This window comes from Eschrichtius robustus, chromosome 4 (assembly GCF_028021215.1).
Source record: "Eschrichtius robustus isolate mEscRob2 chromosome 4, mEscRob2.pri, whole genome shotgun sequence".
NCBI classification, from domain to species: Eukaryota; Metazoa; Chordata; class Mammalia; order Artiodactyla; family Eschrichtiidae; genus Eschrichtius; species Eschrichtius robustus.
This window is the reverse complement of record NC_090827.1, coordinates 75,743,088-75,767,476: the sequence shown is the minus strand read 5'-3', so window position 1 is coordinate 75,767,476 and position 24,389 is coordinate 75,743,088. Positions and strand designations below refer to the sequence as shown.

Here is a 24,389-nt window from a genome sequence, read left to right as displayed (position 1 = left end):
ATATACATATGTATGCCTTCCAAATTTTAAACAGTAAGAAAAAAACCTCAATCAGTTCATATATATATATAGTTTTTTTGTTTTTTTCTAAAGAAGCTTAAAACGAAGCTTAATTGGTTAAGGGTGGCTATGGGTGGAGACTTGAAGAGATTCTGAAAGGTATTTTTGAGCGCTTTAGACTTGAAAGGGCGGGTGACAATCCTTCTAAAGAGAATGGTCAAAGTCTGTAGATTTTTCTTTTAACAGCGCCTTTCTCGTGCATGCACTCCAGGGCTGAGGGATAACTTTTCTGTTGTTAGTTTATGAAGGAAGTCAAGAATGGGAGCAGAGCGCTCTTCTCTTTAGACCTAAGGGTCAGAGTTGGGGGTCTGGGGAGATTGGGGACCGCCACCTCTTGGCGCGCCCCCAGCACCGCCGGGGCCCAGAGCAACCTCCTTCATCCAGGGGCGGGGCGCGCCAGGCGGCCGCGCGCGGGGGCGGTGGAGGGGGCGTGTCCCGCGGGCGCGCGCGGGCGGCGGAGGGGGCGTGTCCCGGGAGTGGCGGCGGCGGCGGCGGCGGCGCGGGCCGGGTGTGCGGCGCAGCCTCCTGTGTTGGAATGTGCGGCTCCCGAGAGCTCACGGCGCAGGAGCAGAGCAAGCGCCGCCGAGGCCCGGGGCCCCAGGCGGCGGCGGCCGGGACGGCAGGGCGAGAGCCGGAGGCCTGAACACTCTCTGCAGCCCCTCTCCTGGGTCTTCGTGGGCCTCTACTGCCCCAGCGTCCAACTTTTCCGCCCTCTCTCTCCCCTCCCCCGAAACTCCAGCAACAAAGAAAAGTAGTCCGAGAAGGAGCGGCGACGCGGGTCGTCGCCCCTCCTCGCCCAGGAAGGCCGGTAAGCGTGGCGCGGTCTGGGAGACGGTCGGGTGGGGGCGGCGGGCCGGCCGGGCGGTCGTGGCGGCGGTGGCCGCGGGAGGGGGAGGGCGCGGAAGGACGCGGAGCGAGGCGCTGTCCAGGGCTGATTTGCAGATACTGTGGCTCCGGCGGTGGCGGCCGCGTCGGGCGGGGACTGGCGGCTGAGCGGGATCGGGTTACACCGTCGCGGTCCGGGGGCTGGGCCGGGGGCATTGGTGGGGAGCGGCGCGGCGCCGGGACCCCCTCCCCAGTTGAGGCCGGGCCGCCGCCTCCGCGCGGGCCCGGGCGTCCCTGGGAGTCTTGTCGGGAGGCCGGGAGCGGAGCTGCTTGGGGCCCTAGTTCTGAAACTTCCTCTCGTGCTCCTCCTGCTCCAGGTCTCGCCGCAGCTCCTGGCCTGCCGGCGGTCCTCCCGCCCCCTCCCTCTGCGGCCTCTCCCTTTCGCCGGAAGGCGCCGCTGAGTGCGGCCGGGAGGGTTGAGTCAGCCTGGGGCTCGGGCGGTTCTGCCAATGGGGCTGGACAGCGATTTCTGCGCTGGGGCCGCCCCGCCGCCGGGGCCCCCTGCGCGGGGCCACCTAGCCGCCGCCGTCGGCGGGGCCGGGGCGCGCGTCCCGCGGGGCGCCGTGGGGGAGTGAACCCGCAAACTTCCGGGGCGCGGGGGGCCCCCTCCGGCGCTCGGGGCCCGGCGCCTCGGGAGGGCGCTCGCGGCGGCTCCTCGGCCCCCTGCGGAGGGCGAGCCTGGGGCCGGCGAGCAGCCGGGACGGCGGCGACGCGGTAACTTTCCTCCCTCTTCCCGGACTCGGGCGCGCGGGGCAGGAGGGGGCAGCCTGGACTGGGGAAGACTTGGCCTGGCCCAGCGGCACCCCGAGTTTGCCCGTCTTGCAGTCTTTAGTGTTGGGGAGCCCAGGGAAAGGTTCAGGACGAGTGTGGCGGCAACTGGTGTGTCAGTGGTGCAGTGAGCGGGCCGAGCCGAGAGGAAGCGAGAGCTCCCGAGTTTGCAAAGAGCTGCTTTGTGTTTGGTACGTATTTTGAGAAAATGGCCGAATGCCTATTTCAGTTAGGAATGCCGCCGCCGAGGCAGGCGCTGGTGGCAGCAGCACGTAGGAATTCGCGCAGCACGTTGGGCTTTCGGACTATGCTTGGACAGTCTTCCCGACCAACGTTAAAATCCCTTTGGGGATGGTAGTGAGGGTTTGGGAAGAATTAGAAATTACCGAGTAGTCTGGGCTGTTATGTTAAACCCTTGGACAGCGTTTGCTTTGTGTGATGGCATTTGATTCCAACTTTTGTTGGTACCTATGACTCAACCGGTTTGTGTTTATGCACTTGGGTGAGACGGATTACTTTTTGCATTTTGGGTTTAACATTTCTTTTTTAGCCTTTGCTACCTATTTTGCTTTTTCTAATTTGCAGGAGAACACCTAATTTGAGAATTACACCTTTTAGATTGGAAAGTAAAGTGTGAAGACGGTTTATAAAAAGACCAACAAGTTTTCAAGGTGATCTTGTCATGGCTCCTCTAGGCAAGTGAGCCAAGTCAAGCGCAATGCAAGAAAGTTGCTGATTGCGGAGATGACCTGATCGGCTATTTTATATGGGGATTTGAAAGTTTCTTTACTTTCATTTGTGATCTCTTAAATACACCAAACTTTTCTTTTCACAGGAGAAAATGTCCGTAATTTTTTTTTTTTTTTTTTACTTTTTAACAGGTCATCGCAAAAAAAAAAAAGAGAAAGGGAAGGAAACTAAGTGGTACTTTTTAATAATATAGTTGATCCTTGAACAATACATGATTGAACTCTGCGGGTCCACTTATACGTGGATTCTTTTCGAGAAACATTGTGAATTTTTTGAAGATTTGCAGTATTTTTAAAAAATTAACAGATGAACCATGTAGCCTATTAATATAAAAAAAATTAGGAAACGCATGTTATTAATATGTAAAATATATGTAGATAGTAGTCTCATATCATTTACTGCCATAAAATAACAAAAATCTAATAAAAGGTTAAAATTTATCAAGACTTACGCACACAAACTCATAACCAACCACACATGAGTGCCATTCACAGAAATGCAAACATGAAGATTCATTATTAAATCATAATTGCTTAAAATTAACTGTAGTACATACTGTACTAGTGTAATAATTTTTTTGTGGCCACCTCTTGTTAATTTTGGTGAGCTCAAGTGTTGCAAGTATCTGCTTAAAATGCCAGGTGAGGTAATCATCTCCATGTGAGCAGTCTCTCCAGTAAATTGTGTGGCAATAAAAAGTCACCACTCACGGTTCTCGCATATTTTTCATCCTGTTTAGTGCAATACCAGAAACCTTGAATAACATCATGGACCCCATAGTGCCACTTGTGATGCTGGAAGTGCTCCCCAGAAGCAGAGTACAAGAAAAAGTTGAATTGTTTGATGTGTCCTGGGGTAGACTGATATCTGCACTTGAGGTTGCCCACCATTTCAAGATAAATGAATTGACCCTAAGGACCAATGGTTAAAAAAAAAAGGAAATTTGTGAGGTCATCACTGCAGCTATGCCAGCAGGCCTGAAAACCTTGCATGTTTTGGGAAATACCTTTTTATCTCGAATTAAAAATTCAGTTTTTACGTTGGTACAGGATTGCTATAAGTAAGGCATACCTATGGACTCTAAATATGATTTGAGAAAAAGCAAAGTCATTATATGATGACTTAAAGCAAAAGGAAGGTAAAAGATCTAAAGCTGGAGAATTTTATGCCAGCAAAGGTTGGTTTGATAATTTTAGGAAGAGATTTAGCTTAAAACATGTCAAGATAACAGAAGTAGTGTCTGCCAATCAAGACGCAGCAGACAAGTTCCCAGGCACCGTTAAGAAAATCATTGATCCAGACTTCCCAATCCACTGGTGGCACAGTGAATAAGATCAGTACAGGGGGCCCAGGTTCGATCCCTGGTCAGGGAACTAGATCCCACATGAATGCCGCAACTAAGAGTTTGTATGCCACAACTAGGGAGCTGGAGAGCTGAAACTAAGACCTGGCGCAACCAAATAAATAAATAAATAAATATTAAAAGAAAGTCGTTGATCACAACATTGTAAATCAACTATACTTCAGTTAAAAAAAAAAACCTGTTCAGATTGCTATTCTTTTTCTCAATGACTTTTTAATTGAAGTATAGTTGATTTACAACGTTGTATTAATTTCTGCTGTACAGCAAAGTGATTCAGTTATACATATATATAAATTCTTTTTTTAATATTCTTTTTTATGGTTTATTATAGGATATTGAATGTAGTTCTTTGTGCTATACAGTAGTACTTTGTTTATCCATTCTATATATAATAGCTTACATCTGCTAACCCCAACTTCCCACTCTATCCCTCTCCCGATGCCCCCTCCCCCTTGGCAACCACAAGTCTCTCAAGGTTTTTAATGCAGACAAAAGTGCCCTATTATGGAAAAAAATGAGACAGAGGACATTTATTAGGAAGAGAAATGAGCACCAGGATTTAAGGCAGGAAGGGATAGGCTAACTCTTCTGTTTTGTGCAAATGCAGTGGGGTTTAGGATTAGGACCGCCCTTAAATAAAGCTGCTAACCCCCCCAAGCCTTGAAGGGAAAGGATAAACACCAGCCACCAGTCTTTTTTTTTTTTAAATTTATTTATTTTATATATATTTTGACTGCGTTGGGTCTTCGTTGCTGCGTGTGGGCTTTCTCTAGTTACAGTGAGTGGGGGCTACTCTTCGTTGCGGTGCGCGGGCTCTAGATTGCAGGCTCAGTAGTTGTGGCGCACGGGCTTAGTTGCTCTGCGGCATGTGGGATCTTCCCGGACCAGGGATCGAACCCATGTCCCCTGTATTGGCAGGTGGATTCTTAACCACTGTGCCACGAGGGAAGTCCCCAGCTGCCAGTCTTTTGGTTGTACAACAAGAAGGCCTGGACAATGAGAACCCTTTTTCTGCATTGATTCCATTGATAGTTTGTCTCTAAAGTCAGGAAATACATTGCCAGTAAGGGACTGCCTTTTAAAGTAGTTTTGATTTGGACAATACCCCTGGCCACCCAGAACCCCATGAGTTCAACATTAATGGTGTTGAAGTGGTCTACTTTCCCCCAGACAGAACTGTCTCTAATTCAGCCTCTAGATTAGGGAGTCTTTAAAGCTCATTACACGTGGTAGTCTATGGAAAGATTGGAAAGATTGTCAGTGCTGTGGAAGGGGAACCCTGATAGAACATCATGAAAGTCTGGAAGGATTACATGATTGAAGTTGGCTGTTGTTATAGGAAAAGCTGTGAAGACCGTCAAGCCACAAACAGTAAATTCCTGCTGGAGAAAACTGTGTCCAGATGTTGTGCATGACTTACAGGATTTACAACAGAGCCAATCAAGGAAATCATGAGATTCTGGATATGGCAAAAAGAAAAAAAAAAGGTGGAGGGTGAAGGGTTTCAAGATAGGGATCTTGGAGAAATTCAAGAGCTAATAAACACATCAGAGGAATTAAGATGACTTGATGGAGATGAGTGCTTTCGAACCAGCGCCAGATGATGAGGAATAAGATGCAGAAGAAGCAGTATCAGAAACAAATTGACAATCTGGCAGAAGGGTTCTGATTATTCAAGACTGTTTTTGACTCCTTTCACAGCATGGACCTTCTGTGATACAGGCACTAAAACTAAAGCAAAGCGTGGAAGGATTGGTACCACATAGAAACATTTTGGGAGAAATAAAAAAAGCAAAAAAGTCAGACAAAAATTAGGATGTATTTCCATCAAGTTACATGAGTGTGCCTGGCTCTCCTGCCTTACTCTTCATCTCCTTCACTTCTTCCACCCCTTTGACAGCAAGGCCAACCCCCTCCTCTTCCTCCTCTCAGCCTCGTCAGTGTGAATGAAGACTAGTAGGATGAAGACCTTTGTGATGATCCACTTCCAGTTAATGAATAGTAAATAATCATCATACTGTACAGTTAATGAACTTATCTATTGTGTGTGAGTGTCTTGTGAAAATCTAGTAACTTTATGGCAAGAACCCTGAGACGTTATTGTGTCATCATCTTTATCGCCTACAGGTTCATTGTGTAGAACATGGTGTGCAAAACCTGTATTGAAGTGGATAGCCTATCCTTACATTGGTATAAGGTGACTGATATTTAATATAAAATTAATTATGTGTTAGTTTTCCTACTGTTTTATAACTTTGCTTTCAAAAATTATAGTACCATACAATATGCCTTTCTCTCTCCTACTTGGTCAAACTGTATCAGCCTGTCATCTCAGGTAAGTGGCTTTTTAAAAAAAATGTGACATTTCCAATGCTGTATGATGAATATAACTGTAATACTATATGCCATAAAATTTCTATAAAGATTCATTTGCATGTACACTAGACTACCGGGATGCAATCGTGTTGATTATATTAGGTTACCATAAAGCAATCATATTGCTGCTTCTTTGTTGTCAATGCATAAATGTTATACCTGTAAATAAGTATGAATTTCTTTTTCATATTTTCATTTTTGATGTCTAGTGTTAGTAATATGTTTAACATCAACAGTATTTTGTATCGTATAAGACAAGATGGATGTCTTATACACATGTTGTACACAAACTTATGGTATCAATAAATACAGTACTTTAAATATATTTTCACTTATGATTTTCTTTCTTTAAGTGCTGAAAATTTTTAATATTTCTGTCATTTTACAAAACATCTTTTTTTTTTTTTTTTTTCCGATTTATATTTTGGCCACACTGCACAGCATGTGGGATCTCAGTTCCTCGAGCAGGGATTGAACCCACGTGCCTCCGCACCCCGCCATTGGAAGCGCGGAGTCCTAACCACTGGACCGCTAGGGAAGTCCCCATTTCACAAAACATCTTTTGTTGACATTCTACAAATGATACCATCCAATAATGTCCCAATACTTTCTTCTTGTGAAGATAGTTTATATATCTTTTTGATTTCTGTAATATGTGTTATTTCTGGGAGATTTTTCAGAGAAACTTGACCTTCTATCGGAGATATTAGGTCTCCTTGATTTATTTGTTTTTCTCCCTCTTCAATATAAGCAGTTAGAATTGATGTGTCATTTGCCAAGGTACAAAATTTTTTCAAGGCCTCTGAAGTATTGTTATTTGGGGAAGGATTGAAAATAATTTCAGTAGATAGAGTTCTTGTCTTCATTTTTCCCAGTTTGTAGAGGTGAACTGCTTTGTTTGCTGCCACAAGTATCTGAAATGGATCGACAGTCACTGTAGGGTTTATTAACGAGCCATCAGTGTCACCTTCCATGGCCTTTATTCTCAAGCATTTTTTACATCATTAAATAACAGAAGGGTCACCCTGTGTTTGGGAAGTAGGTCCAGCTGATGTGTTAACTGCATTTCATAGATAAGCAGGATTCAGCGGGCCCAGAACCCCAGGACTAGCTCCCTATTCTGCAAGCTACTTTGTCACAACTTTGGTGAGTCGCAGGCTTATCAGGATGATGTATCGCTGCTAGGCTGTCAGCCCTCAAAGGGAGAGACTGAGCTGATTATTGCCAGGCTGCATCCCAGGACCAGGCCTCGGAAGGTGTTGGATAAATGAAGGCATCAAGAATCACGGGCATCACCTGGAAAATCACAGTCATGGGTGCTGGGGTTGAGTCTCCCGATCCCGCTCAGCCCAGCCCAGCCTGGCCCCTCTTATGATTTTCTTAATAACATTTTCATTTCTCAGCTCACTTAATTGTAAGAATACAGTATATAATACGTGTAACATGCAAAGTATGTGTTAATCTACTCTTTGTGTTATCGGTAAACTTCTGGTCAACAGTAGGCTGTTGGTAGTTAAGTTTTTGTGGAGTCAAAAGTTATACTCAGATTTTAAGATAAACTACACCAGGGAGTTAGTGCCCCTAGCCCCTTGTTCAACGGTCAACTGTAGTTTATTCTTTTGGAGGTAGTTGAGTTCATATGAGATTTAATCCATTGGCCAATAATTACAGGCTTCTACTTTCCAGACTGTACTAAATAAGTGCACAGTTGGCTTTTGAATTTTTCCCCTTTCTGATTCAGACCAGTAAGCTGTTGAAGCAGGAGATGGGAGGACAGCATGTTTGGAATTTATGTATGGAATTCATGTATGGAATATAAAATATAATTTTAATTAACACTAAAAATGAAAGTTACTTATATTTTTCTACCAGAGAAATTAAAAGTGCTTGAGGGAAGGCACACTAGTGGTAGACCTAGTTGATGGATGAGTTGTGTCAAACGCTTGATAGAATTTTTTGTAGGGGGTCATAGAAATTTTTTTGATGACTGCAGTAAAGAGAATTTGGAATTACAAAATATTGTAAAGGCTTATTTTCAGTAGTTAATGTGGCTGATTGAGTTTAAAGATATATGGGAAAATGTATTTTTTTAAGTTACGAAGAATTACAGTGATGTTATGGTTTTAGACCAGTAAAAGTTGTGTTTAAACTGGTGCTTTCGTGTTATTTGTTTTGTTTTGAATGCAGAACACCGTTATGGCCACCCAGGTAATGGGGCAGTCTTCCGGAGGAGGAGGTCTGTTCACCGGCAGTGGCACCATGGGCATGGCCTTGCCTAACGACATGTATGACTTGCCTGATCTGTCCAGAGCTGAACTGGCTGCGCCTCAGCTCATCATGTTGGCAAATGTGGCCTTAACTGGGGAAGTAAACGGCGGCTGCTGTGATTACCTGGTTGGCGAAGAAAGACAGATGGCAGAATTGATGCCTGTTGGGGATAACAACTTTTCAGATAGTGATGGAGAAGGACTCGAGGAGTCTCCTGAGGTAAAAGGCGAGCCCAGTGGGCTGGAAAACATGGAACTGGAGAGTTTGGAACTCAGTGTTGTCCAGCCACGGCCTGTGTTTGAGGTGTCAGCTGCCTCAGAACCGTACAGCGCAAATAAAGATCTTCCTCGGGAAACACCTGTAGCAGAGGACAAATGCAAGAACTTGAAGACCAAGCCCTTTCGCTGTAAACCATGCCAGTATGAAGCAGAATCTGAAGAACAGTTTGTGCATCACATCCGAGTTCATAGTGCCAAGAAATTTTTTGTGGAAGAAAGTGCAGAGAAGCAAGCCAAAGCCAGGGAATGCGGCTCTTCCACGGGGGAAGAGGGAGATTTCTCCAAGGGCCCCATTCGCTGTGACCGCTGTGGCTACAATACCAATCGCTATGATCACTATACTGCTCACCTGAAACACCACACCCGAGCCGGGGACAATGAGCGAGTCTACAAGTGCATCATTTGCACGTACACCACAGTAAGCGAATATCACTGGAGGAAACACTTGAGAAACCATTTTCCAAGGAAAGTATACACATGTGGAAAATGCAACTATTTTTCAGACAGAAAAAACAATTATGTTCAGCATGTTCGAACTCATACAGGTAAGAGGACCTTTCTCATTTATAAGTGTACTCTACCCTCCAAATGAAACACTTTAAAAATGAAAAATTTCAAACATCTCAGAAGTAAAGAGAATGCCCTGCTGCACCCATGGGTCCCCATCCCCTATACTCAACAGTTATTAATATTTTGTCACATTTGGCAATTCATTTTTTTCAGTAAAAGCTTTATTGAGATGTACTCCACTCCCACACAACTCATCCATTGAAAGTTAGAATGCATTGGTTTTAGTGTGTTCACAGACTTGTGCAGCCAACACCACAGTCAATTTTAGGACATCTTCACCCCAAAAGGAAACCCCTCTCAGTGGTTGCTCCCCATTTCTCTCCAACACCCCTTAATTATTCACTTTTAAATTGACTTTCAAATCTTTGTAATTAAGGGGTCTCATTTTTTAAAAACAGTGTAACTACTGATAGTTATGTGAACATTTTCCTGATACGAATTGGTACCTTTGAGGACTGATTGCTGGACTGAACAAAATGGATAGGGTAACCTAGTACTCTACTCTGCATCAGAAGTGAAAAGGGGCTGTGGAATGCTGTTTGCATCAGATCCCTTTTTCAGTAGTTGTCACTCTGCAGGACTGAACCCCATGCTGAAGTGAGTCATACTGAGGAGAGGAATTGATGTTGCTTTGCTTAAGTGGTAGACATAAACAAGAAAACTTGCAGATGAAATTCCATTACAAGAAAGACCATGTGTAGCAAGCTTCCTAAGCTCTAGTTGATGGCTTCTGTGTAATTTAAAGCTGTAAAATCTAGTTATGTAAAAGAATTTGCAGTCTCTTTGGAATTTGTTGTAACCTGTGATTGATTGTCTCCAGGCTTCGAAACCATTTTATTTCAAAAGTAAAAAAGTACAAACACTTCACAATTACATGGCATAGGAAATGAGAGTTACTTGGGAATCCTACACCATTAATCACTTAACAGTTTTAATTAAACAAACTGTTAGACTAAACTAACCTCACCTGCAATGTCATAAAACAAATCCCAGATACCATATATTCTTTAGCCGTAAGTACTTTATGTCCTTTCACAGTTTTCTGAAAACCTTGGGGCCTAATTTAGAATTGGCCATAATCTGTAGAGCTTTCAGGTAGTAACTGTGACATATGGTAAAAGTGCATGACTTTTATGTGTACACCTTTATGAACTTTTTTAAATTGAGGTATTATTGACAATGATGAAGTTTTACAAATATATATACTCATAGCCACCATGCAAGTCAACATAAAGAGTATTACCATTGTTGGGACTTCCCTGGTGGTCCAGTGGTTAAGCCTCTGTGCTCCCAATGCAGGGGGCCTGGGTTCGATCCCTTGTCAGGGAACTGGATCCCGCACGCTGCAACTAAAAGATTCCCGCATGCTGCAACTAAGACCCAGCACAACCAACTGAATAAATAAATAAATATATTTTTTTAAAGTATTAAAAAAAAGAATATGACTAGTGTCTTTGTCTTATTAAATTTTGATTTTTTTGGTGTCAGTTATATATTGATACTTTCAAAATTGTTGAGTCACTGAACAATTTAAAAATTATCCCCCAAATCTAAAAATGTTTTCAACAGTAAGTCTAAATTAGTTGATTTAAGACATTTTTAGAATTAAGAAAAAAAAGGAAAATGGAGAGAACTGGAAAAATTTCAGTTTTGTTGTATATTTCCAATTTTTTATGTATACTTTTTTTTTTAAGTAGGATCTCTACTTTTTGCCATTTAATTTTTTTTCTTATAGTGGTTTATTTTCACTTAATTACAGTCCAGGTGACTAATTTTAATAGCTGTATTTTATATACTTCATCATTCATTACTTAACTTTTTCTCCACATTAAAGTTGATATTTCCACAATAAGGTTATGACTTACATAGCTAACATTGGTTGTACATATCTCATTTCACATTTTAGTGTTAAACTTATTTGGACTTAATACATTTTTTAAAAAAATTATTTATTTATTTATTTATCTTATTTTTGGCTGCGTCAGGTCTTAGTTGCGGCATGTGGGATCTTTCGTTGCCGTGCGTGGGCTTCTCTCTAGTTGTGGTGCAGGGGCTCCAGAGCACGTGGGCTCTGCAGTTGTGGTACACGGGCTCATTAGTTGGTGGAGCTCAGGCTCAGTTGCCCTGTGGTATGTGGGATCTTAGTTCCTGGACCAGGGGTCGAACCCATGTCCCCTGCATTGGAAGGTGGATTCTTTTTTTTTTTTTTTTTTTAATTTATTTATTTAATTTTAGCTGTGTTGGGTCTTTGTTTCTGTGCGAGGGCTTTCTCTAGTTGCGGTGAGCGGGGGCCACTCTTCATTGCGGTGCGCGGGCCTCTCACTATCGTGGCCTCTCTTGTTGCGGAGCACAGGCTCCAGACACGCAGGCTCAGTAGTTGTGGCTCACGGGCCCAGTTGCTCCGCGGCATGTGGGATCTTCCCAGACTAGGGCTCAAACCCGTGTCCCCTGCATTGGCAGGCAGATTCTCAACCACTGCGCCACCAGGGAAGCCCGGGAGGTGGATTCTTAACCACTGGACCACCAGGGAAGTCCCTGTCTTAATACTTCTTAAAAGCTTTTCCCTCCGGTATTACCTAATTTGTGGTTTTTTAAAAGAAAAAAATTTCAAAACGGTTGGTGTATAAACAGAAGGATAGTATTTTGATTATGTAAATTCTGAGAGTATCAGTGGTATTAAACGCATGGTTCTGAAGTTGTATTTATGGAAAAATTCATCTAGTGCTGAAGAGCAGAGATAAGAAATGATCATCAACAGGAATCGCTTGTTTCTTATTTCTCACTTAGGTAGCCTGCGTTTCAAGTTCACTTAGTGGGTCTCTTATGTTCCTGTATTGAGGGCTCAGTGTTAGGTGCTTTCTTCTACTCTCTGCTAATCTTCAGAACAATTTACTGAGGAAAACAGGGTAAGTGTTTACTGAAAGCCTAAAGTGATGTGCTCAGGGTCACATACAACTAAGATTCAAAGTTCCGAATCTCATTTCTGTAGGTAGTTATGTTAGGGGGCTGAGAATTTTCATTTGAGTCTTCAGTCAAAAGATTTTTCATTTTGTGGTCTCGATATTTAACCAGTTCACAAATTCTACTTTTTTTTTAAATTAATTTTTATTGGAGTACACAAATTCTACTTTAAAAGATGACATTTTAAAAAAAATGACATTTTTGCCTATATGTATGACTGAAAAATTACTAGTGTTTCTAGAGTACTTATGCCTTTTTTGGTGAGTTGCACAGATAGAAGCAATCTATTTTGTTATGAAGAATTTAAAAGTAAATTATCCTTAGTGGATTGTTCATGTTAATCTGTAAGGGTATTAAATTTTTCTTCCATTAACTTATTTATTTATTTGTTGGTTGCATTGGGTCTTTGTTGCTGCACATGGGCTTTCTCTAGTTGCGGTGAGCGGGGGCTACTCTGTTGCAGCGCGCAGGCTTCTCATTGCGGTGGCTTCTCTTGTGGAGCACGGTCTCTAGGCACCTGGGCTTCAGTAGTTGCAGCACGTGGGCTCAGTAGTTGCGGCATGCAGGCTCTAGGGTGCACGGGCTTCAGTAGTTGTGGCGCACGGGCTGTAGAGCACGGGCTCAGTAATTGTGGTACAGGGGCTTAGTTGCTCTGCGGCACGTGAGATCTTCCCGGACCAGGGATTGAACCCGTGTCCCCTGCATTGGCAGGCGGATTCTTAACCACTGTGCCACCAGGGAAGTCTGTATGTATCTTCTTTACAGAAATACATTCAACGTTTTTTAAGCTGTTTTAAAATTCTTCTAGGTCGAAGTAGGCATTTTGTTGCTATAATGTATTTACAGCTAATTTATAGCTACTGGCTAATAACAGCTGAATAGTTACTAGGAGCACATTTCAGTCATCAGCGCATTCTGTTTGTTTATTTATTTATTTATGGTTGTGTTGGTTCTTTGTTGTTGCTCGCTATCTTTCTCTAGTTGCAATGAATGCGGGCTTCTCATTGCAGTGGCTTCTTTTGTTGCGGAGCAGGGGCTCTAGGCACACGGGCTTCAGTAGCTGTGGCTCACGGGCTCTAGAGCGCTGGCTCAGTAGTTGTGGCGCACGGGCTTTGTTGCTCTGCAGCATGTGGGGTCTTCCCAGACCAGGGCTTGAACCCGTGTCCTCTGCGTTGGCAGGCGGATTCTTAACCACTGCGCCACCAGGGAAGTCCCATCATCAACACATTCTCTTTTTTCTTTCTTTTTTTTTTGTACTTGTCTTTTCCTTATCCCATTTTTTTAGACACATCTATTACTGTAACTTATAGTGTAGACAAAATAATAACTGATGGTTATTGAGGCCTTTATGTGCCAGGCACCGCATTAAATGCTCTGGATATATTATCTTGATTTAAATTCTCACAATTCTAGGAAGTGAAGGTACTATTACTTTTACAGATGAGGAAGCTTGCCTGAGGTCATAATTATTACCTTGTGGCTAAAGAGTATATGAAAACAAATTAGCAAGCTGGTTTTTTGATATGTTTTGTGGTTGACAACGTGTTTCCAAAAAATACACACTTCCTGCCTTTGAGTCGTAAATTCTTTATTAAATCACTGGCCTCTCATCTTCAGTTGCTCTCAGTCCCTGTGGCCTTATGATTATAATTTGTTTTAACACTGACCTATTTTATAAAAGTTCTATCTACCACTTGAAATTTTTAGCTTAAAACAACAGCTTCCCCACTCAAAAATGTTATTGCTTTAAGCTAACAATTTCAAATGGTAGATTTATCATTTATAAGGATCAAAAAAGTTACCTAAGTCATAGCATCAGAAAATTGGGGTAGATTTTTTTTTTTAATTTTACTGAAGTATTGTTGATTTACAATGTTGTGGATTTTTTTTAAAAGGATAATTCTAATTTTATACCTGATCTAAGATACTTTTTCATTTCTTAATATTTAATGTAATAACATGTAGCATTACTGTGAAAATTAAAAGAGCTGTGAGAATTCAGAAAGCCAATGGTATTTTTTGTCAGCAAAGCTAAAATAATGTAGTTAGGTGTATTCTGAATAATCTTTCTAATACATGATAAAAATTGATCATTTTGCCAGGGACAGGAAAAAAGAAATCCTTGTTAAAAAATGCTCAGTACTGAATGATGTGTATATTGTTAGTGAGAATTGTAATTGCATTATTTTATCATATTTGAACACTAATCATTATATTTTTGTAGGAGAACGTCCATATAAATGTGAACTTTGTCCTTACTCAAGTTCTCAGAAGACTCATTTAACCAGACATATGCGTACTCATTCAGGTTGGTAAGAAATGGGAACGTTTCTATCATCTTTGGTAAACTACCATTATAAGAAAGTTCTTCTAGACTTGGAACTGGGTCCTTATTTATAGTTCATTTATAATATAATTTTGAAATTAGAGTTAAAAATTCGTGGTCTACTAGTGTGGAGCTGTATTTAAATGGAGATTCCTAACCAGGGAGTCTGTAGGTGGAATGTCCAAAACTAAATGTAAATGTATGTGTGTACTTTTTCTGGGAGGAGTGTCCTTAATTTTCATCAGACCTTCATCAAGTTCCATGATGTAATAAAAGTTGAACTGCTATCATAGACCAAGGCTGGTTTATCCTTTTTGAACAACCTCTGCCTTCTTATACTCCTTCCCGACTCTCCCTCCGCATCCCCAACAGAGTATAACACCAAGTTTCATAGTGTGTGGTTGCCAGGTTCCAGGGGTTCCGTCTTAGCTACCTGCTCAGGTCCTGAAATTTGGCTTTATTCTCTTGACAGTTGGTAGGGCATCTGAGGACTGATTTATAAAAGTCACACTTTAAAGAATGATAAGTAGTCCAGGATCCCATTTTATTAACCTATAATAGATAAAATGCAGGGCTATAACAAGTGGGAGATTTATATCCCCTCTAGTGACTGAAATTATCATGATCACCACCAGAATTGGTCCCCATTATCAAAATACGTAGGTAGATGGCAAAGTTAAAAAGCATAGTGGTTTTGAATGGATAATTATTTCATTTTGGCCACACTGACCCTGGGTGAGCAGTCACATCTGATCAGAGTACTCTCTTCCTAAATTTAGAATATATACCCATATGGAGGAGGTATGCTAAAATCTTGCTGTTTACCAAAGTGTATGTAGACCCAACTCCCTTAAGTTAACAGTTAGCAATTACCTTAAGTTAACAGTTTGTGCTGTCTAATTGGATAGCCACTAGCCACACCTGAATTTAAACAGTATGAAGAAAATTATGTAAAATATCTATTTTTTAATATTACACGTTGGCATGATACTGAATATATTGGGTTAAGTAAGTAGTAAAGTTAATGTTACCTCTTTCTTTTTTACTTTTGTAATGTGACTGCTAGACAATTTAAAGTTACCTATGTTGCTTGCATTTTATTTCTATTGGATATTGCTGTTTTAAGTCAGTGATTGAGTAAGACTTGATTATAGTATGAATTCTAATTTGAGCAGCTCTGAGGGCTCACAGCATGCTCACTGGCTCAACTTGACCTTACACTCTTGTCAAGTTTTATACTTTGAATGTTCCTTCTCAATCTTCTAAACTATTGAGTCACTTAACCAGAAACCTGTTTTTAGTATTACTTTTGGGTGCTTCCTGGTTTCATTTTCTGTGGGTAATATGGTTGCTTTATTGAGGGTAGGCCATCATATCCTACTGATACTTGTGCTCTAGCCCTTAAATAAAATATTTAAGAGCTTTTCATGAGTTGGATCATTTCCGTTTTCATAACTGTCTCATGATGAGTAAGTTCTATTATTGTCACCATTTTACAAATGGGGAAACTAAGGCCTTGGAGAAATATGGCCCTTTTTCCTCTGGAATGTCCCCTCTTCTGGATTTGTGTAAACTTGCTTTCTCATGGTATCACTTAGTTTTTCCTCTGTCCCTGTGCCTTGTATAACTTGTACACTGGAAATTAAATCTAAATGCTTGAATTGTAGTTAATAATGTGCCTCACTTGAAGTCATATCTGGTTGACCTAATACTAGTGTCACTGGATCAGAATGACAACACACTTGTATTTTTTTCATTGAATCGATAATACTTTTGTCACTGTATAAATTTTTATCTATGGTGTTTTACACCAGACAATAATGATTGCCTGAATGATTTTGCATTGGTTACTGTTATCTTTTGTCTGCTATATTTTAAAGGTGATTTTTAGTAGTTGCTGTTATAGTACAGCAAGTATTTAAAAAGTGTTATAATAATGAGTAGCAGTTACTATTCATTGTATGCATGCTGGGTACTGAAAAATTGGAATTTGTTATCTATAATCTTAGTACCTCTAGAATACTTAAATCCCAGTTTATAGATGAGGACACTGGCTTAGAGAAGATAAGTGTTTTACCTAAGGTTAATTGTCATTCTTGCAATTTAGAAGAGCTCAGATTTGGCCTCAACTCCCCCACCCTCATTTTCAGTCATCAGCAGTGTTTAAAGAATATTATGGCTCAGGAAATGGCTCAAGAAGCTACAGCATAGCACAGAGTATGGAGAGAGCAGAGCCATTGTCTTTTTCTGTATGCCAACAATTTGTGAGTCACAAACCGGAAACAAACATGGTTAGTTTGTTTTGTGTATGAGTGTGCTGAATTATTTCCAGCCGATCCTATGTTTAGTACTTCTCTTAGAAGTTGCTGATAATAACACTTGCAAATTAAGTGAGGCTAAGTGTGGTCAAATTGGGTAGGTAGTCTTTCTGACTGGGTTGCATGGAGTGAATATCTTGGATGCTTTCTCTGTGGTCTTGAGTCTGATCTTTATAGGTCACCTTGGGCATTCACTTCCTTGTTCATGTGAATGTATTTTAGGGAAGAGAAGTGTATGCTCAGTCTCTTATTTCTGGAAGAGACTAGGCTCTGCTGAGTTGGTACATTTTAGCTAAAATGACAAATTGGTTTATAAAGCAAAACCACATTGGTTATTTCCTTGGAGCACTTCCATTAGGGTAGGTCTTCTGAGGCCAAAGTAAGAAGGGATCAGAGTATTGGTTTGGTGAAATATACAGACACACTAACCTAATCTGGTGTTATTCTGTGTTTTATTGGTGTTTGTAACTAATGGTTTTGAAGTATCCTCACTTGGGTAGTCTAGAGATCCTGACATAATCCACAGCTCTCCATTTCCTATTCTGAGTGGATATGCTACCATTTCATCCTGGAGGAAATACATCCAGTTTATGATGTTTTTGTAGGTATCACACTGGATAGTTCTCCTGTCCTGCCAGCATAGGAGTTCATTTTGAATATTTTCCCATTATGAGTATAATGGATGTTTGTTAAAGGAAACTAACAACTTGGCAAGTTCCACCTCCATCAACTACTCTTTAAGACGGAAAAATATTTTTTTCAGCAAAAATTATTTTCCTTTCACCAAGTATTTGAAACATGTTATGGTTTGAGAGTCTTTCTGTGAATTTTAGAATAATTTTAAAAATAGTATTTTATTAAGGTTTAATTGATACACATGAAAGTGCACACATCTTAGGTATACAGGTCAATGACCTTATGTATGCTTTCTCTTGTTTGACTACCATCTAGGTGAAGACATGAAATGTTTTACCGCCCTCAGAAAAGTTCTCTCCTTACCCTTTCTAGTCAATACTCCCATAGTCTCCCCTCAACTGATACTCTGACTTAAATGTAACATCCTTCTGTAAAATATTTTTGAGATTCATTCCATGCTGCATTATCAGAACTTTGTGTTTATTGCTGAGTAATATCCCCCTATTACTCTTTAATTAAAAGTTCCCTTGTTACTCTTTCTGGGCTCTTCTTGATAAGAATGTGTAAAGCTTGTAAAACTCCCTTTTTGAATTTCCCTTATCTCTATAAATTAATTTAGGAAGAATAAAATAGACATCTGACATATTTATAAAGATCAAAAACAGGTAAATATTACTGTTGGTACAGGGCAAAATAATTTTCATTGAGCTAGGTATTAATAAACTAAACTTGATGGATAGATCTTTCAATACAAGAAAGAGGTTAACGGCAACAAAGCAAAAATGTGGGTAGGGTGAATGAAGCAACTAAATGATGCCATCACTGTTTAAACAGAGTCCTACGAACTCCCATTCCCTGACCATTTCACAGATGGAGGTTTGCACCTTGCTTGATGCTGGCTGTGTAAATACCCTCATTCATTAGGACTTAAAAATGACCATTTTCATTTTAATTATTTTATGAGCACAAATATTTTCCTAAAGAGATCAGCTCCATTCATCAGCTCTTTGTTTACTGAGAGGTAGGGTTTATATGGTAAGGCAGGATAAACACATGAAATCTTCCCTTTTGTTTACCCATTCTAAAACTTACCAGCCATTCCAAAAGTGATGCATTACAGGTAATGTGTATTGACTGCTTGGCTATCTGTCCTTTGCTAAGAGGTCTATGTGGATTAGATTATTTATAGTTCACAACACTTAAGAGTATTTTACAGATGAGGAAATTGAGCCTTAGGGAGTTTTCAGTACCTTGCTCAAGACTTCACAGTAATTTGCAGAGCCCATATTTGATCCCCCCAGGTATTCTTACTGTAGAACAAATTCTTAACTGTTATGTCACGCATCTTTTCCCCATTCTGTGTCTATATATGTTAAGTAAATGTTTGTCTCCTTTGAAGTCATTCGATGGAGAGGACAGGATAGGGCCGGGTATAGACTAATGCAGCATGTTGTTAGAAACCTCCATTTATGAATCTGTTAGTGGACTAATGTGGGGAAGAGTTGTCCAGTTAGCTACGTTTACAATCTGACATACGCGGATAAGTTTTTGTTTTTGTGATCGAGTATTCTGTCATCAGACATTTTTTAATCATGTAAAGCTTACCGTCTATATGGTTTTACTTCATGTCTGAGTAGTTTTGCTTTATGAAAAAAATTAAATAAGATTTGATGTGAATTTGAGAATGTTTGAGAGATGAATTTTCATAAATGTCAATTTCCATTTTTCTGCTATGCATTCCATTGGACCAGTGGGGTATGGATACCATTTGGTAATATTTGCTAGAGTGTGATCTAGATAGGTATGTATTCAGGAAGAATGAGTTAATCTTAATGCCTTTAATTTGGGGGTTGGGGGTGGGCTTCTGGTCTTGTATGTACCTGTGATTATTACTTTCTTTGCTAATTTTATATACCATATATATTTGTATGCCCCTTTTCATTTACCTAGTTTCTTTGCCCATTCTTTAGAAGAAGGTGGGAGAAAATCAAGAAACGATTTCTGACTTGTTATATTTTTGCTGTAGACTAGAAACTCCAGCAGTGTAAAAGTTTGCTAAGTGAAACTTGACTCAGCTGTTGCCACGATGCACAAAAGGGTTAAATTTAAAGAAAAATCCTTTTGCTCCCTGAAGCCAAAGCATTCTTTTAAAACTTTCACACGGAAGGTCTGGGAGTGTAGCCTAGAGTGTATAGTATTTCTTTTGAAGCCTCAAGGTTTATCTGAAATGTATGGGATTTTTATGTTCTACTCCATTATACATTTGTTTTAACTAAACATAAAAAGTTTAAAATTATCTTATCTCTTTGAGTGCCCTTGCCCCAAAATTAACATCAAGAGCCCAAGTCACTTTTCCAGTAATTGTGTATTTCTTGATGAATCTGTGTCCTTTATTAGTGCTTGAGAGCCCTAGCTTGATGAACTTTTTAGAAGATGGTGATTAACTGAGATAATTATTCTCCCATTTGTTATGAGAATCAATGTCAAGGGATAGAGGAAGGATATACAAATAAATATGGTAAATGTAATTTGCATGATAAAGTCTTCAAGAAATAGTTTTGGTGGTTTTTTGTTTGTTTGTTTTTTTACATATATCCAGTTCCTTATAAGTATGCTTGAGTAAATCTTGAATTCATTTCTTAATGTATGCCTTCTGCAACATCTCTTGTTTACCTTCAGGTGAGAAGCCATTTAAGTGTGACCAGTGCAGTTATGTGGCCTCTAATCAACATGAAGTAACCCGTCACGCAAGACAGGTTCACAATGGGCCTAAACCTCTTAACTGCCCACACTGTGACTACAAAACAGCAGATAGAAGTAACTTCAAAAAACACGTGGAGCTACATGTTAATCCACGGCAGTTCAACTGCCCTGTATGCGACTACGCAGCTTCCAAGAAGTGTAATCTGCAGTATCATTTCAAATCTAAGCATCCTACTTGTCCTAATAAGACCATGGATGTCTCAAAAGTGAAACTAAAGAAAACCAAAAAGCGAGAGGCTGACTTGCCTGATAACAAAAGCACCAATGAGAAAACAGAAACAGAGCAGACAAAAATGAAGGGGGATGTGACTGGGAAGAAAAACGAGAGGTCTGTCAAAGTGGAGAAAAAAGATAATGTTTCAAAAGAGAAAAAGCCTTGTAGTAATGCCTCAAGCCAAGTGACTACCAGAACTCGCAAATTGGCAATGGAAGCTAAAGAAATGGATGTGCACCCAGGAAATAATTCAGAAAAAAGCTGTAAAAGCAAGAAAAGCAAAAGGAAGACAGAAGCTGAAGCCCGTTCCTTACAAGAACCTGTTAATGATGAGGAACCTGTGACAAAAAAGAAAAAGAAGGCAGAAAGCAAATCCAGAAATAGTCAGGAAGTGCCAAAGGGTGACAGCAAAGTAGAGGAGAATAAAAAGCAAAGTATTTGCATGAAAAACAGTGCAAAGAAGAAAACTCTGAGAAGTAAACCATGTAAAAAAAGCAGCAAGCCTGCTCAGAGGAGGCCCGCTCAGATAGCGCCTCCTCCTCCCGTGGAGTCCGCTGAGGTGGGACCTGTTCAGGCGGAGCCGCCTCCCGCTGCCCCCCCATCTCCTCCTCCTCCTCCTCCTCCTCTCCCCCCCGTGGGGCATGCTGAGGTCGAGGTTGCTCAGACGGAGCTGCCGCCCCCTCCTCCTCCTCCTCCTCCCCCATCCCCTCCTCCTCCTCCTCCTCTCCCCGCCGTGGGGCATGCTGAGGTCGAGGTTGTTCAGAAGGGGCCTGTTCATGTGGAGCCTCCTCCCCCCATGGAGCCGATGCCCAAAAGGTCTCCTCAGAAAGATAATGGGAAGGAAGAGCCCAACATGCAGAGTGAAATGGCGCAGAAGGAGCAAGTCCTTATTGAAGTTGGCTTAGTGCCTGTTAAAGATAGGCAGCTTCTAAAGGAAAGTGCCGGTGCACAGGATCTCTTACCACCATCACCACCTCTGCCAAAGGAAAACCTAAAAGAGGAAGAGTCAGAAGACCAAAAATTAGTCCCTGCAGGCGAAGGACATAAAGAAGCTCCTCTTCAAAAAGTGGAAGCAGAAGAGGCAGATCAGAGTCTAGCTGGTCTTGCTGCTGTTACCAAGGCATCTGCCAATATTTCATCCTCTGAACAAAACTTGAATATGCCAGAGGGTGAAACTTTAGATGGTAAACATCAGGCTGACACTATGCTTTGTGAAATGAAGAGGGACACTGATGAGAAGAAAACAGAGAATCCCCCCGGCAGAGACTCGGCAGTTGAAGAACCAACTTCACCACCACTTCTTCTTCTACCGCTAGAAAAATGTGAAGCAGTGTCCACAGCTACTGTGGCATCACCTCCCGTCACCGTGGCAGTAAATGAGTCTCAGGAAATGGATGAAGACGAAGGCATCCACAGTCATGATGGAAGTGACCTAAGTGACAACATGTCAGAGGATAGTGATGATTCTGGATTGAATGGGGCTCGGCCAGTTCCACAAGAGACTAGTAGAAAAAATGGAAAGGAAGCCTTGGCAGTCAAAGTGGCCGAGGGAGATTTTGTTTGTATCTTCTGTGATCGTTCTTTTAGAAAGGAAAAAGATTACAGCAAACACCTCAATCGCCATTTGGTTAATGTATACTTCCTTGAAGAGGCAGCTCAAGGGCAGGAGTAATTAAACTTTGGGCAAGGCTTCAGTTCTTAGTTTGTAAGGTCTATGACATTTTGTATTCATTTGTAGTAGTAGACAACCTTTTGTTTTTAAAAAATTGCTTTAATTAGTATCCAATCTTGATTTTTAAGTGGCATTCTTTTCCTTAGGACTCCATGTACCTAATGATGTACAGATTTTAGCAAATCCGAGGGAGTTAGTGTAATAAACCAGCTAAATCTGTTAGCTTTTGCTTTTAATTGAGCCAAGAGGGCCAAGGTGGTATTAGAGCATTCTATTGATTTGTTCAGCTATAACTTGCAAGTTTTTTCCCCATGTCTATTCCTGTTTCACTTTAGTTTATTCTTAGTTCCTTGTTTAGCTCTGTAAAAATTGGCATACTTAAATAGCAAATTACTTGAAGAATTTGCCTGCTTTATATAAAGTTAGCACTTTAAAATTGTTTTAGAGATGAAAAGAGACATTTTAAATTGAAGAGAAGTTCTGCCAACAATGGACAGTGTATCAGCCAAGGTATTTACTTCCTGAGTTTTGATCAATACATATTTCTTATTTGTGTATATGTTAATCGTCATAAAAACATTGATTTTGGTGTGTTTTTTTATTTTGGTGCTTTAATAGCTTAAGATGTTGCACATTGTTGTTGTTTCTTTTAATCTATGCAGTTACATTTTTTTCTAGAACTAGCATTTTTGTTGAACAGTAACACTTTATACATATATTTGCATTTTATTTTTTCCTCTTTGGAGGGATGCTTTTAATCTTGTTTGCAAAAGGGCAGTTTTCTTTTTTCCTTTGCTGCAATTGTCTTTTTTGCAGAATATTAGTGTGTGCAAATTTCTGAGCAAATGAAACATGCAGGTTAAATTCATTGATTTTGATATTCATATCTATGCCAGAATCTGCATTTCATATAAGTTATTTATTTTAAGTGCGTATAGTGAATTCATAGCTCTCAGTTTGAACTTTACAATAAATAAGCCACTAGATCTATACTGAATGGATTTTTATCTCAAATACCAACCATAAGTAAACTTTTGGCCTGTCTTAGTACATCTACTTCCTAAATGTACGGTGTTAAATCGTATCTTAGAGGAAAACCTCTTTCATAGATGGTTGGTGTTTTTATGTCTACTCCGCTGCATAAAGAACTGTAATTTTTATTTGGAAACTGCAAATCTGGAATTAGGAGGCATAATTACTCCTTCAAGTTATACAGAATATCAGTTTGTGAGATTCCAAAGCCATAGCGATTATACAGAAAACCTATGATGAGAAAGGTAGTATGAGTGCTGGTAGACCAGCTGCTACTTCCTGTGAATACAGTGAAAAAGGCTGGTGAAAGTTAAATTCAGTCCAGATTTAAAAAATCACACTTTCTCAGGGATCTCCACCAACTAGTGGGTGTCCTAGCTGTTCCTGTGACTGCCTTTTTCTACAGGCGAGGACTCAGATGAGCTGCAGCTATTCTCGTGTTCCTGTGGGGCACTTTGTATGGAAGAGTATGTACTTCCAAACTTTGTTGGTAGGTTCTTTGGCCAGTCACCAAAGAATATGAAAGAATCCAGTAAAGGATTTTTCTTGTTGACAGCAGTTATTCATTGTAGTCCCAATAAAGTATGATCCCCATAGGGAACCTTGAACAATTCCAGTTCTCCCATGTTCTATTCTGAAATAACCACTTTATATTTCATTGATTTTCTTTTGTCTGATGATCTCTGAGGCAGGTTTCAGAGTTTGGCAATGCAACAGGAAAGATTAGAAAAAGTATTGAAGTATGGGTGGAAAACTTGTTAAAATTCTGAGAGTGAAGTCCAAGTTAAAAGACATTTGAACTTGGAATTGACTGGGAGGCCAAAGATTTAAAGAAGCAGAAGATTCTCTCAAGACATGGGGAGTAAGTTGTGTTACTGGTGTGTGTTTTGTGTGCACGTTGGGGATTTGTAAATGATGTTGAATTCTAAGCTCCGACAATCATTGTCAATGGAAGATCAAGCTGCAAATATTTATGTTTTAAAACTTAAATTATAAAGCTAGTTAAATCTGTCTAACAAATATTTTTTAATATTCATGGGTACATTTTGTATAAGTTACCTTTTACAGTATACATGAAAAGATTCATGTTAAGTACAAATTACAGATTGGGAATCAGTTTTGGGAAGAGGTTTTGTGCATTCTTTGATA

The 24,389-nt window shown here is 40.5% G+C and overlaps 1 protein-coding gene and 1 pseudogene across 5 annotated transcripts; one reads left to right on the top strand and one right to left on the bottom strand.

Moving 5' to 3' along the window:
• The first annotated feature begins 555 nt into the window (after positions 1–555).
• LOC137764150 (RE1-silencing transcription factor-like) lies at positions 556–22,918 on the top strand. 5 transcript variants are annotated; one of them, XM_068542891.1, is made up of 5 exons: positions 556–679; positions 800–868; positions 8,390–9,293; positions 14,504–14,587; positions 20,239–22,918. In XM_068542891.1, the coding sequence occupies exons 1-5, from the start codon at positions 596–598 to the stop codon at positions 22,206–22,208; spliced, it is 3,111 nt and encodes a 1,036-aa protein (XP_068398992.1). In that variant the 5' UTR covers positions 556–595; the 3' UTR covers positions 22,209–22,918. The 5 variants fall into 5 exon arrangements, with proteins under 5 accessions (XP_068398992.1, XP_068398988.1, XP_068398990.1 ...); XM_068542887.1 differs by lacking the exon at positions 556–679 and adding an exon at positions 5,166–6,023 and having other exon boundaries at positions 751–868; positions 20,239–22,917; XM_068542889.1 differs by lacking the exon at positions 556–679 and adding an exon at positions 5,954–6,023 and having other exon boundaries at positions 793–868; positions 20,239–22,917.
• On the bottom strand, positions 6,751–7,268 carry LOC137763738 (EKC/KEOPS complex subunit TPRKB pseudogene; annotated as a pseudogene).
• Positions 22,919–24,389: the final 1,471 nt, after the last annotated feature.